The following is a 12874-nucleotide window of genomic DNA, read 5'->3' on the forward strand; positions in this document are numbered from 1 at the left end:
GGCAGCAGCCCTGCGTGTCCCGTGCAGTTCTACGGTCCGTTGTGGCACCTGTTCCCACTTGTTGCAGTGGACACCTGCTCTTGGTCGTGGGTGTCCTAGAAAAACACTCTGCTGGTTAGAGCCAAAGGGGATGCCTCTGCACTGCTCCAACGCCACCGGGCAGGCATCTTGTTCCTCCTTGTGTGTCACGCACCCTCATCAGCTTCCGTGTAAGTGGGTCTGAGGGCAGGGCACAGGCCGCTGCAGAACACACACCGCTGTTGACGGTGCAGTACTGGGACGACTGGACCTACCGCACAGCCAGGAAGCCTATCCCGTGGATCTTTCCGCTGGCCAATGGTCCACCCCTCCTCTATGGTCCGCAACTTGAAGGAGGCCTACGGTCCGCTGTCCACACTGGTTCTGGGAGCTTCCTGCCACTCGTCAGATGTGGGCAGGGCAGTGTGGTGCTCTGCGCTGCATCGGGAATGGTATTCCGGATCTCGCTGGGGAACATTTGCTTCTTCTAACGTTGAAGATAGGAGCCTCACAGCTCAAATGTCATAAGGGTGAGGTGTATGTGGAGGGGGCCGGGCAAAGTATCTCCAACGCTAAGGATCCGGACATCTGTTGCATCTGGGGATGTATCTTAGAACCTCTGTGTGGGCCCAATGTAGTTTCACTTTTCGTTTGTTCACCGTTGTGCCTCAGACTTCACACAGTGATTTCTTCCCTTTCCTCGCTCCGATTTTGCCTGGGTTTTGTCCTGCTGAGTGCGGGCAACTTCATGCAGCACCCCTTTAATTTTCGATCGGGGGGTCGTGAAGTGGGGGCTCAATTCACCTCACGGACCCTCAGAGGGAGAGCTCACAAGGAGAAGGTGCTCATCCGTGCGCCCCCTGGTGGCCAGTACCCCATTACCCTGTTTTGTCTCAAATTGTATAGAAACACATGGTTGTACTTTATGGGATGACAATCCCCCGTTTTCCTTTTAACACAGCTCCGTGCCATATACAGCAGTTTTGAATTATAAATGTTTAATTATAATGGTGAATTATACATGTTGAATAGTGGTGAGACATACAGCAGTCACTGGAATACAGATGCTTGTCTTGTTTTGCTCCTAGGATATTGCTGAACTTATAGGCATGCAACACACCGGTACTACATTAATATAAGAATGCTTGTAAGCACTCTTCTTAGTATTTACTTTCTAGAAAAGTCCAAAAATTATAACATGGACAACACTAATTTAGGCTGTATTTATATTGTGTTGTAGGTTATCATAAAGGCCACTTGAGGGTGTTTACAAAGGTTTGGAAGGGCTGAATCAATAAGACATGAATAGTGTGAAGATAGTGTGAATGCAGTATTTTTTGCTTTTAAGTTGCTAACTTCGTTATAATGTAGAATGTCCCTTAAAAAAGTTCCGAAAATTGAACAATGTTATTAGAGGGAATGAAACATGCTGGCAAAATTATTTTGTCTTTTATTTTTGTTAGCATTTAGTTTACTTCAAACTTTTAGTATTCCATTACAAACATTAAAAGAAAGCCTTAAAAGGAAAGAAACTTAAAAACTTAAAAAAGAGAACACAGGGGAAGGTGGAGTAGAGGTCAAAGGAACAAATAAACGGAAAAAGCCAGAAGACAATTCACTGGGCCTTTCTTATTTGGTTTCTGTTTCCTTAAATTTCTTCATAAAGATCAATTCAAGAAACCTTCCGAATAAGCTCCACATTGGCCCCCCATAAAGCACCTCCCACCAGGCATCTGCGTCTGCCCAAAACTCCTCCTCATCCTCTCGTAGAGTGTTTTCAGTTCTGGACAGAAAAGTCCTAAAGTGCCTAATCGACATCTGTCGTCCTCTGCAAGACCTCCATACCTGTACAATGTTACAGTGTATTCATGTGAAATCTGAGAAATAGATCCCAGTGATTTGCATTTGGAAATCTTTTTTTAATATTTTGGAGTTATATTTGTAGGGCTGGATGGCATTTTCGAGAGGGTATGGATCTTAGAGTTTGATCTTTTGACTTCGGTGTCGTTCCACTTAGCAGTCCATAAGGCCCTCTTTATCAGTGGATTCCTGCATAGAGTGTCAAGTGAAAAGACGTGGTTGGACAATGTTCCCATGCATCTTTCTCACCATAAATTCAAGGACCAGTCAAACATGCTCTTTTCCCTCTTCCTTATAATTTGGAATCGAGGGGGGCAATCTGGGGAAATTAGTTCTCTGAAAGTCATCAGTGATTTCCAAACAACTCTCACATGTAATGTGAGGAGGCCAAGTTTGTGTCTGATGATTGCCATTGGAATTGCCTTAGGGAGTCACAATATTGTCTTCCACAAATGACTCTTTAATCTCTCCAAAATTTCCCAAGTCAAACCAAAGTAAGCCTCTATGGCATAGGTCAATGTTGGTATGACCATCTGGTTGTAAAAGTTTATAACTGGGAGGAGCGAGAACTTTCCATACTTCCTCTCAAAAACCATTCCTTGCACAGTCATCTGTTTTACTTTTATGTTTAGACAATCCATCCACGACTTTTCACATGTACTCGCACTGATCATTAACTCTAGGTATTTAATAGACCCAACAAGTTGTATTCGGTTGCCCTATTACATCCAACTTGGGATTTTGAATTCTCTCCCTTTGACATTCCAATATAAGGATTTCCATCTTCACAATGTTTATCTTCAAGCCATTCTGGTCTACGTAGTTCTGCAGTATGCCCAACTGCAGCCCAATGGGAGTTCTGTCCAGAAGGACTAAGTCGTCTGCGTACAAGAGTCATACCGCAGAGGTTCTGTTGATACTGGGCAGGCAGGACCTAGGGGGGTCTAGGACCTCTTTAATGTCAATGATGAAAATGATATATAGAATAGGGGCCAAGGGGCAACCTTGCTTCAGACACCTGTAGGTTTGAATTCCCCTCGTCAAGTTTCCTTCCTTGTCAAATCTGACCTGCAAGACCATCCCAGAACACAGGTCTTTGATTGCAGACACTACGTCCTCTTGACATCCCATAGTCGCCATTTTGGCCCATAGTCTTTCATGGCTAATGCAGTCAAAGGCACACTCCATACTCAGTCTCTTTGATTCACTCCTTCAGGCGTAGCAGCAAAAATATTTCCCACTACATCAAGAAGGGCGATCGGGTGGTAGTTTTTTGGATCTGCCCTGTCACCCTTCTTGAAAATGGGAACAAATATTGCCCTTTTGTAAGTGGCACGAACTCTGCACAACGAACAGTCCGGTGGAATAAAGCCAAGCAAAAGTAGGTCCAAGCCTCTGGGGCCTCCATTAGCATAACGTTTGCCATCCCATTGGGCCCTGGGGCATGTGAATTACTTGCTTTCTTTATAATTCGCAAGCTTTCCTCCCTGTCGCAATGGATTGAATAAATGGTAGGCTTGGGGTGACTCATGCCCTCCTTCTGTTGGATCTTCTGCGTGGAAAGGTTTTCAAAATGTTCAAAACAGCGATTTTGTGGAACTGGGTTTAATTGAAGTGAGCCATTGTCCGTTTCCCCACCATTTAGCAATTTCCTTTTTTTGTATTAAATCCAAAGACTGGAGCATGGCGTCAGTATCATGCTGGGAGAGTTTTGCTTTTGGAGATAACCCAGTTCTTGTACCGTTGTCTCCTCTTTTTCGTTAAAGTCCTGAGGTCACTATATAGCAAACACTTCTGCGTTACAATTGTTTTGTCATACGCGTGTTTTGGCTTGAAACCGGGTTTACTTCCGAGTCGTTCTTTCTATTGAAAAATGGCCAGAATAGGTTTGTATTCCACCCTTCTACATCTGACTTTTGCCGAGCTATCAGGTTTCCAGTCATTTGGGGCACCAGTGCTGGAATAACATGAAACCTGTTTCTTCCTGGTTCCAAAGCAGTCTTATGATTCCTTTATTGCTTCCTATCTGTTGCCTTCTATTACAGGAGAGCACCTTTCACTTGGCCATTCACCATATGCATATCTCTCACAGCCGTTTCTCCCATCCAATCCATGCATCTTGCATTCTTTTTATGGGTCACCAGCCCCTCTCTCCCTTCTCTGACTGTGGCAGAATAAAGACTCTCAAAGTTTAGATCGCCAAAGATAATAACCCAAGGGTCATCTAATTGTGAGTACAGAGGATCTATCTATTCCATTACTAAATCTACAAACATGTTAGAGTCTTCAGAATTCTGCTTCCAGTAAAGGTTGAAGAGTGCCAGCCATCCCTGTCTATCTGAGTGATGGTCCATTAATCTTATTGTTAATGTCTGAATATGGGTGTTAGGATGTTTACTGTAAGGATCTTCTCTTTTGAGCTATTTTTTATCAATGTTAGAAGACCGGAGCTGGGCCTTCCCACTTCCCTCTTAGTTGCTTTATTTTGATATACTGTATAGCCATCCAATAAAGACATTTCCCTTAAACCATGTTTCCTGTAAACATATAATGTCCTGTTTGGCCATTCTTATGTCAAAGCTCTGAAACAGGTGGGTAGAGCCTCTGGCGTTCCCAAATCCGAAGTCCAGCCTCCCAGTTCCTCTCCAGGTCAAACACTATCTCTAGAGGTCGGGGCAAGGGCTCTGGCCAGCCAATCCCAGGACTGCCCTTTAGTGATGCTCTGCTTCAAAGGCTCGGCACTCCTTTCCCTGCCCTCTGGAACTTTTCTGTGCTGTTTATGGTGATCTTTAAAGAGTCAGGCCACGTAAAACCACAGGCTTATGATTTAGTTTGTTCATCCCCTTCGTTTTTGGAGCCTCCTCTTACCCCTCAGGTATCTTCCTTTCGATTATGAGTATATAAAGAAGGTCCCGACTCTTGGGTTGTTTCTGTTGGGTCTTGCAGGCTTTTAAATCAAACCCAGAACTCGCAATTCATCGATCGCTTTACCATAAGCGCTGTCAAGGAGGCAGAGGTCATTTGTAGGCACACTCAGTCATTTTAATTTGCAAAATCCACAGCCTTGACATCTTTAGATTCAATCACATGTATTCGAGGGACGTGATGGAGGAGTTCCATTATATTGTGTTGATTCAATATTAAACCATCGTTAGCCTCCAGTGCCCTTTCCAGTATAACCTTGCTGGTGATCAATGCTCTAGTCCTGTATCTTAGACATTCTGTTGTGAGAGTTATTATATGAACGGAGGACCCCTCCCAATTATTAATATCCTGCTCACCCACCGCCTTACATATCTGTCTATCATTCCGGGAGTGCTCGATCATTCTAGCAAGCAAAAAGGGCGCTTCTCTGAGATGACAGGCCTGTTTGTCGTTCTTGCCCATTTTTCTTCCAAAGTCAAGAATGACAGAACGTGTTGGGTTGGCCTCTTAGACTGAAGTTCTGGCCCATCTTCTGCAGGGTCTGTGTAGGTCAAGTTAGTTTCTGTCAGATTTTTATCCATAGAGTATTCAGATTCATGATCTTCGTGTGTTGACAACTGCATCAAAGGATCTTCAGAGATTTATACGTCAATTATCTCCTCCTGTGTATAAGTGATCCGTTCAACCTTTTCATGTGTACCCTGGGTCAGATGATTTTCCTTACTACAGCCTGACCTATGTCTTTCCGTTGGGATTATGGTGTTTGTGTGTTCCGTTGATACAGTTCTTACATTTCTAATAAAGTTCTGTGCACTCCCCTTGAGGATTTTGTTAGGGGCATATTTTTTCAAAGGATCCAGCTTCTTACCTTATGCTGGGGCAATGTCCTGTTTTTAGGACTCTCTGTTAAAGATCGGGAAGTGATCTGGACTTCTTCTGACTCTCCCTACTTGCTCCTCTGGCCCAGTCACCATCGTTAATTGTGAGCTCCAACCCGCTCGTACCTGAGCAGGAACTGCATAGTTTTGAGATTGAGGGTTCAGCATGGGGCCCACGGTGCGGGCTGCTCCCAAGGAGGAAAGCTTGTGAGTCATTGAGCTCTTGGCATGTAGGTACTTGGGCAATGTCCACTGATACTCTCACACCCAGGATGGATTCAGATTGTGGTAAACTCAATGCAATCACTACTGGGACTTGTTTAGCGTACTGTTCGCTCACTGTAGTGCCATCATCATGCTTCAAGAGTGTAATTGTGTCCTGGATCCCTACCAGGAACATCCTTTTATCATCCCTGGCTTCTTGAATTAAATCAATAAGGGTTTTGATGATCACACCCTCCCTCTCCCTTTCCCTTGATTTCTTTTCTCTAGTAGCCTCGATAAATGATTCAATAAAGACCAACTTGGTGTGCATTAAGGCAAGTAGTGTTTCCTGGTCTTTAAGACTGTCATTTAGGTTTTCATACAGTTTCAAAAAGGTTTACAGTGTAATAGAGACCATCGAGCCAATGGCAGCCTGTAGATGGGCTGTCTGGCATCTGTACGGCCCACTTTTAGGGAGGCTTCCTTCTGGCCTCGCAAATGTGCACTAGATGTCATGCATGTTTCTCTTGACTCCTGAGGTTTTTGGGGGTTCCAGATTTCTCCCTGATCGGAGTCCTCACTAGAGTCTTCACTTGAACTTGGAGTTTTGCACCGAGGACGATGCCCCCTTGGAGTCTCTCCACCAAATCCCTGTCTGGAGGCAGTTCCAATGATAGGTGGGGCTGATCTACGGGAGCCAAAAGGATATTAAGAGGAGCTGCAGATTCTGTCTCCTTACACAGAATCCCCAAGCATGACTGTTGGTCCATTCCAACTTCTGTGACTGGGCGTTTTGCCCCCCTAGGATTACAATCCATACTTAATTGCAGCGTCAAGCTTGTAATAGCCTTCATGAATCTTGTCACCAAAGCAAGGCCTACAAGTTCATGTCCTGGTCCGACCCTGATTCCAGGGTTGAAGAAGGTGTAGCTGACGGAAGGACATTCAAGGCGTCACAAGAAAGTCTTGTGTGGGGGTGCAAACTTTGATTTGATTGGCATCATTCTACAAAGCAGAGCTCTCTGCTCCCACAGTGCTCACCAGTGTCGCCTCCTCCAACCACGAAGGCTGCATCTCACTTTCACTCACTAGGGTACTACAGAAGGCAGATCGGATGCGGCAACACAGTGGGAATGGAACCCGCCAGTAACTCAGCATCAAATAGTTTGCGCCACTCCTCCCTAAGTGCTACAGGTGGGGGCATCACCGACCTCCACAGGTACTTCAGGCACTGCTGGTTGTTGCACGTCTCTTTTTTCATGGGACCATTTTATTTTTCCATATTATGACAATGGGCCTCATTATAACCCAGACGGTACGGGGTTAACGGCGCCGGTAAAGGTGCCGGCGCCATCAACCCCGTACCGCCTGATTACGAGATGCCCTCGCGGGACCCAGTCTGCATGTCTGGTTTTACCAGAATTGCAGAGTAGGTCCTGCGAGGGGAGGAAGGAGCAAACAACATGCCGCTCGCAATCGGCCCGTTATTTGCTCCCTCTCCCATTCCCATTCAGCCCTATGGGGTCTGAAATGGGAATGGGGAAGGTCCGGGCTTGGGTTCCTAGAAGGAAGAATTACCGGGCCCTCCGAACTCAGAATGGTCCGGTAATTCATCATTCTGGGAACCCGGACGCGATTTTGGCGGCAGCCATACCGCCAAGATCGTAATGAGGGCCAATGTTTTACTCTGTGATTTGGATGAGGAAAACGTTCCCTTTATTCAACCATACATTGCAGGGAGCATAGAAACTGGGGTTGAGCCTGGGGCTGCTTCATTACCATTCACCACCACCTGGGGTTTAGGCGGTTAATAATTTAAGATTTTTGTTCTTGAGGAAGCACCATCCAACGAGGAATCCCCTTCACACAATGTTGGCTCCCCTTTTCCTCCCCCTCCTGCCATGTTCAGCATTTCGTTCTCACCACACTCAATGCTGTTTTCCCATCAACTGGATTTCTGGACGGTGGGCAGAAGAAGTTTTAAAGTAAGGACTTTAGGCTTCCGCCGATGAAATGGTGAGGCGGTACCAGAGGCAGGGGTGCCAAACAACTGTGGAGGGGTCACGGGCACAAGACACTCTAGGGGCAGACCAGTTCTGGTTTAGGCCACTATGCTTGGCGCTGTAGGTAGCAAGAACCCTGAGGGGCCCATGGCTCCAAAATGTACAATACATTTTTGTAAGTTTAACCGAAATTAGACAGTTAGAATCAGCCACAACATTACCTTAATTTTGATGAGTCTGTGCTTGGTTACGGATCCTCTGCAGCCATTCAGTGGCCCGCATCATGGCTGGCTCCGTAGGCTCCACAAAAACTCTACCCACACTCGGCCAACACTCAGGCGGCGCTCCGCCTCTGGAGTGGAGAGTGTGTAGAGTGGCTCCTCCTCCTACTGTTGCATGTGAATAGAGGACCGTCTCAGTCCTTCAGCAGCAGGAAACACCAAACAGCAGCAAAACATTTAGACAGGGAACATTTCTATTAGTGAGCAAAATGTATGCAAGTTACAAACCACTAAAAATGTTTACAATACAGGAAAACACAAGCACACTTTACTGTTACATTTAAAATGTTTAATTCTTCAAAGTATACTAATATGTCCACAGTTATTTTGAAAAAAATTTTCCAAATGTTAGCATCTGTTAACATATGAAAAGGCAATTGTTTTATGCATTGTTTTATGCATCAGTTTTTTTGTCGACAGAGACTTCAAATATTTAATTTTCAGTCAATTTCATTTTTGAGCAATTACTTTTTATCTGATCATTTTCAATCTGGAAAAATTCGACCAGTTGAGACACTACCAGTTTGTTGCCTCACCAACGGTGCCTCTCCATATATCGGTAAATCCCTGATCTTCGATTGTATTCCATATCATTCTTGAGGGTGGATTATGTTGTGATCTATCTAGAGTAGGTTTGCAGACCAACCTAAAGGTTACCATTAAAATCACTTTTCCTGAAGCAAAATCAGAGACAATGGTCAATACTTGGAAGAGTAATAACTCATGTTGAGTATTTGGTGCCTCGAGCAGGGCCTGTAGTTTAGGCCGGTGGGTAGAAAAGACATTTCAAAGTTTGCAAATGTAATAAACTGTTAATCCAAGAGCATGAGCCACTTCTAATGTTCAATAAATGTAGACTTTCTGTGACCTTCTGTGGCTTATCTTTTTTTCATCCAGTTGATGGATGTTCATCACAGGTCCCTGGACCTTCTCTGTCTTCATCTCATTGCTGCTCGTCATATTATGTTCTATCTTGAAATCTCATTAAAGAGAAGGGTCACATTGAAATGATGTACCTTGACTTAATATTAATTCTCCTTATATTGACTATATTATTACATTTTCTAAATAAACATTCATTACACACTTGACCTTCTTAAGCAAAGATTGTTTAAGCGAGGGTATCACCCAAAGGTTTAATTCAGGCTCACGGTGGCAGGAAAGAAAAGACACACGTAAGGAAAGACTTTCTCTGTGAATGTGTCACTGTATGTGTACAGGTGCTTCTGATGTTCGGCATCGTAAAATGATAATAGTTGGCCTTCAAAATCAATAAATACTCCAAGTTTTGTAACTAACCCTTTGTTACCCTGATATAGGGAAGGAAAAGTCTGTAACTGAGCTAACCATATTACTTTGTAAAATGTTAGACCCCACCACCCAATATCAGAACGGTAGAAAGTCATTTGTGCCCCTTTTAGAGCAGACTGTTTTCCTACACCCACAGAATAAAGATAAGGTACTTTAACATTCCTAACTTTGACTTTCGGTGACAATGTTAACTCCCAGTAATGCTTTCCCGATGTGAAGCCCTCCGACCCCAGGACACACCTGGAGTGTGTAAATCTCTCCGTATTGTTGAGAACACTTTTTGGTTTCTCAAGGTAGGTGATCATCTTCCCGTCAGTGGAGATGTTGAGTGAAGCGTGAGCAGTGTCAGGATTCAGGGTGAGAGACTCTGGGGAGGAAAGAAGAGGGAGGTTAGTGTAGTCCCCATTGGTGCATCTCTTGAAGGACTTGGCATGTTACAAGTGAAGGCAAGACATGAGAAGTGGCACTGTCATGATGGCGCAATCGCTTGAGAACTGACATAAGTGGGTGATGATCTTCCAGGTTTAAAGACAGGAGTTTGGGATTCCCGGGCCACTGTCAGATATCAGAGCCTGTAATAAATGCTGGGAGCTGGATGAGAAATCCCCTTTCTTGCTGTTTCAATGTGTCACTAGATTCTAAAAGGAATGCCACGCATGGGCAGAAGCATGCAGCCACCTCCAGCATGACGCAAGCTGTGTGCACATCACAGTGGAACATCAGCATGTCATGCAACAAGAACATACAAGTATAGTTAGGGCTACAGGAAAGTCTAAGAGGAGAACAGATGGACACCTGCACTGCAGCAGGGTTCACACAAGGCAGGAAAGTAAATATTCAGGCTCCCTGCTGTCAACACTAAAATCAGACACCAGATCTTTCTGTACAAGCTGTGTGTCTAGTACTTGGAAATGTATCCATGACATTGTCATACTTGCTGTGCTGAACTGAAAGCAATATATTCACTCCTGACGCACTCCTATTGCACTCTGACCTTTACTGTCTATTGTCACATACATGGCCAGTAAGTGCAGGCAGAGCTTTCATAGACTTCCTCCGGAGTCTGGAAAGCCGCTTCCATGACCACCGGCACAATTAAAGTATGTCCTTTCAGACATCATTTGTTGAACAGTTTCATTCTGTGAGACTCATTGTCTTTCCACCAGTGCCAGATTCTAGAGACTTTGCACCGGTGCAAGTGCAATGTTCTCAGTATCATCCCCAGGGCAGAGAGTGCCCAAGTGCAAATAGTATTGCAGCCGATGTGTACATCCTTTCCACCATGACAAGTGCAATATGCTGAGGTATAGGCACTATGGCAAACTTAGTCCTAGTGCAAAGAACCACCTCTTCAATGCATGTCTGCACCAGGACACAGATTGCACGCGTGTTAACACAAATCCGTATTAGCGGTAGGGTAAACTCTGTCCTGGTTAAACATGAATTGATAGTGCTCTAGTGCTAATACTGTGCATTATTGCACGTGCACCACTGCACAGATTCTGTAATCGGGCCCCAGATTGCATGTTACCACTTGTTCCTCCATGCGATCTCAATTTCCAGACTCTTATGAACACTCTTATTGAACAAACTAAGGGTATAAACAGGCTACCACTCTATATGATTTATGTAGATTTCTCTTCTCCATTTGATACCATTGACCGTGATAAATCATTGAAGAAGCTAAAATTACTTGGGATGCCGGAACACCTAATTTACAAGTGTAGAATGATATATGAGGAGAGTATGGCCAGAATTAGTCTTAATAACAATGGCAAAATGTATGACCCCATATTAATTGAAAAAGGAGTCAGGCAGGGGGGTACTTTAGCACCATCCTTACATAATCTATACATGGTAGATTTTGTGAAATATTTGTGGACAAAATGAATGCCTTCCCAAAGATAGGGCCATGTAAGATCGGCTGGATACGCTATGCTGACAAAATAATTGTGTTTGATAATACCTATATTGGTATATGTAATAGTGTCGAAGCTATATGTGAATATGCTGAAAATAATGGTCTTCAAATTAATCTATCAAAAACACAATTTATGGTCGCGAGCAGACGAGGAAGTACAAATCCCTTTATCAATTGTCCATTAGGGAAGATATGTAGAGTCAACTGTTACAAATATCTAGGCCAAGAAATATGCAGTGATAGGAATAAAACCAATCCTATAATACAAGAAAAGAAAACATCTAAGCTTAAGGCATTGCTCAGTGCTTTCATGTCCTTCTCCAAGAAAACTTCAGAAAATTACCATGAAACTACGGCAACTAGTAAAAGGGGCAACACACTCAGCCGGACACACCCTCGACGCAATTTTTTGCAAATGAAAAACTCATCACCACAACACCTCCGATACAAATACTGTGGAGTGACCACCTCATCATCCCATTCATGATCGAAATGCCAACCTAAGTACGCATCCAACCCCCTAAACTCGCAACCACCACCAAAAGAAACTGGAAACACGTCAAAGAAAGCAACCTATTCAAACAACTGGAATTAACCAAACCCTCAACTACAGAACTAGAGCTAACTGACCTAGACGGGAAAGCGAAATTACTACACAAATGGATTGCAGACACAATAAATAAGATCGCCCCAGAAAAACCATTCATCCCATCAAAAAAAAGAGCAATGGCAAAATGGTTCACACCACTGTTAAACACCATGAAAAAGGAAAACAAAAAGATGGAACTGGAATGGAGGAAAGAATACAACCCAGACAAAAAAACACTGTTCCAAAAACAAATGCGTGCATACAAGAAGGAAATTCAAAAGGCAAAGAGAAGGCGTTATGATGACAGAATCACCAATGCCACCAACACACAAAAAGAAATGTTTAACATCGTTAAAGAGATGAAAAACCCAACAGGCTGCGATAACACCCCAACCCCCTTAGAGAAACTTTGCAACGACCTGGCAGACCATTTCAAGAAAAAAATCAATGACATCCGACAAACCATACAAAAGAGACCAACCAACCACAACATACAACCAAACAAATCTAACACAGAACCACAGCACAAACTCAAAAACTTTCCTGAAATATCAGCAGAGACATTCGCAATGCTGGTAAACGCAGCAAGAAAGCTGGATCACCCATGGAACCCTGTCCCCCGGACATCTACAAATCAATCCTCACACAAGGAACGCCAGCAGAATACTACAGAAACCTTCTAAATCTATCACTAGCAACAGGGACTGTGCCGAGGATCTTCAAATCAGCCTATGTCAAGCCACTTCTAAAAAACACAGGTGGCGACGTAGCAGACCTCTCCACTACAAGCCAATCTCAAAGATTCCCTACCCGGCAAAACTCCTGGAAACCTACGTATATAAACTTACCAAAGAGCACATAGAAAAACACCCCTGTTAGACCAA

General features: G+C 44.0%; 1 protein-coding gene across 1 annotated transcript in view; it reads right to left on the minus strand.

Moving 5' to 3' along the window:
• Nucleotides 1–8489: 8489 nt before the first annotated feature.
• Nucleotides 8490–12874, minus strand: part of LOC138498429 (scavenger receptor cysteine-rich type 1 protein M130-like) — a 950335-nt gene continuing 945950 nt past the window's right edge. Inside the window, exon 16 of the mRNA XM_069622185.1 lies at nt 8490–9847. Coding sequence (XP_069478286.1) covers nt 9306–9847 — 542 coding nt within the window. The 3' untranslated portion in view covers nt 8490–9305. The remainder of the gene's footprint in view (nt 9848–12874) is intronic.

This window comes from Ambystoma mexicanum, chromosome 5q (assembly GCF_040938575.1).
Source record: "Ambystoma mexicanum isolate Mex_15411 chromosome 5q, UKY_AmexF1_1, whole genome shotgun sequence".
NCBI lineage: Eukaryota > Metazoa > Chordata > Amphibia > Caudata > Ambystomatidae > Ambystoma > Ambystoma mexicanum.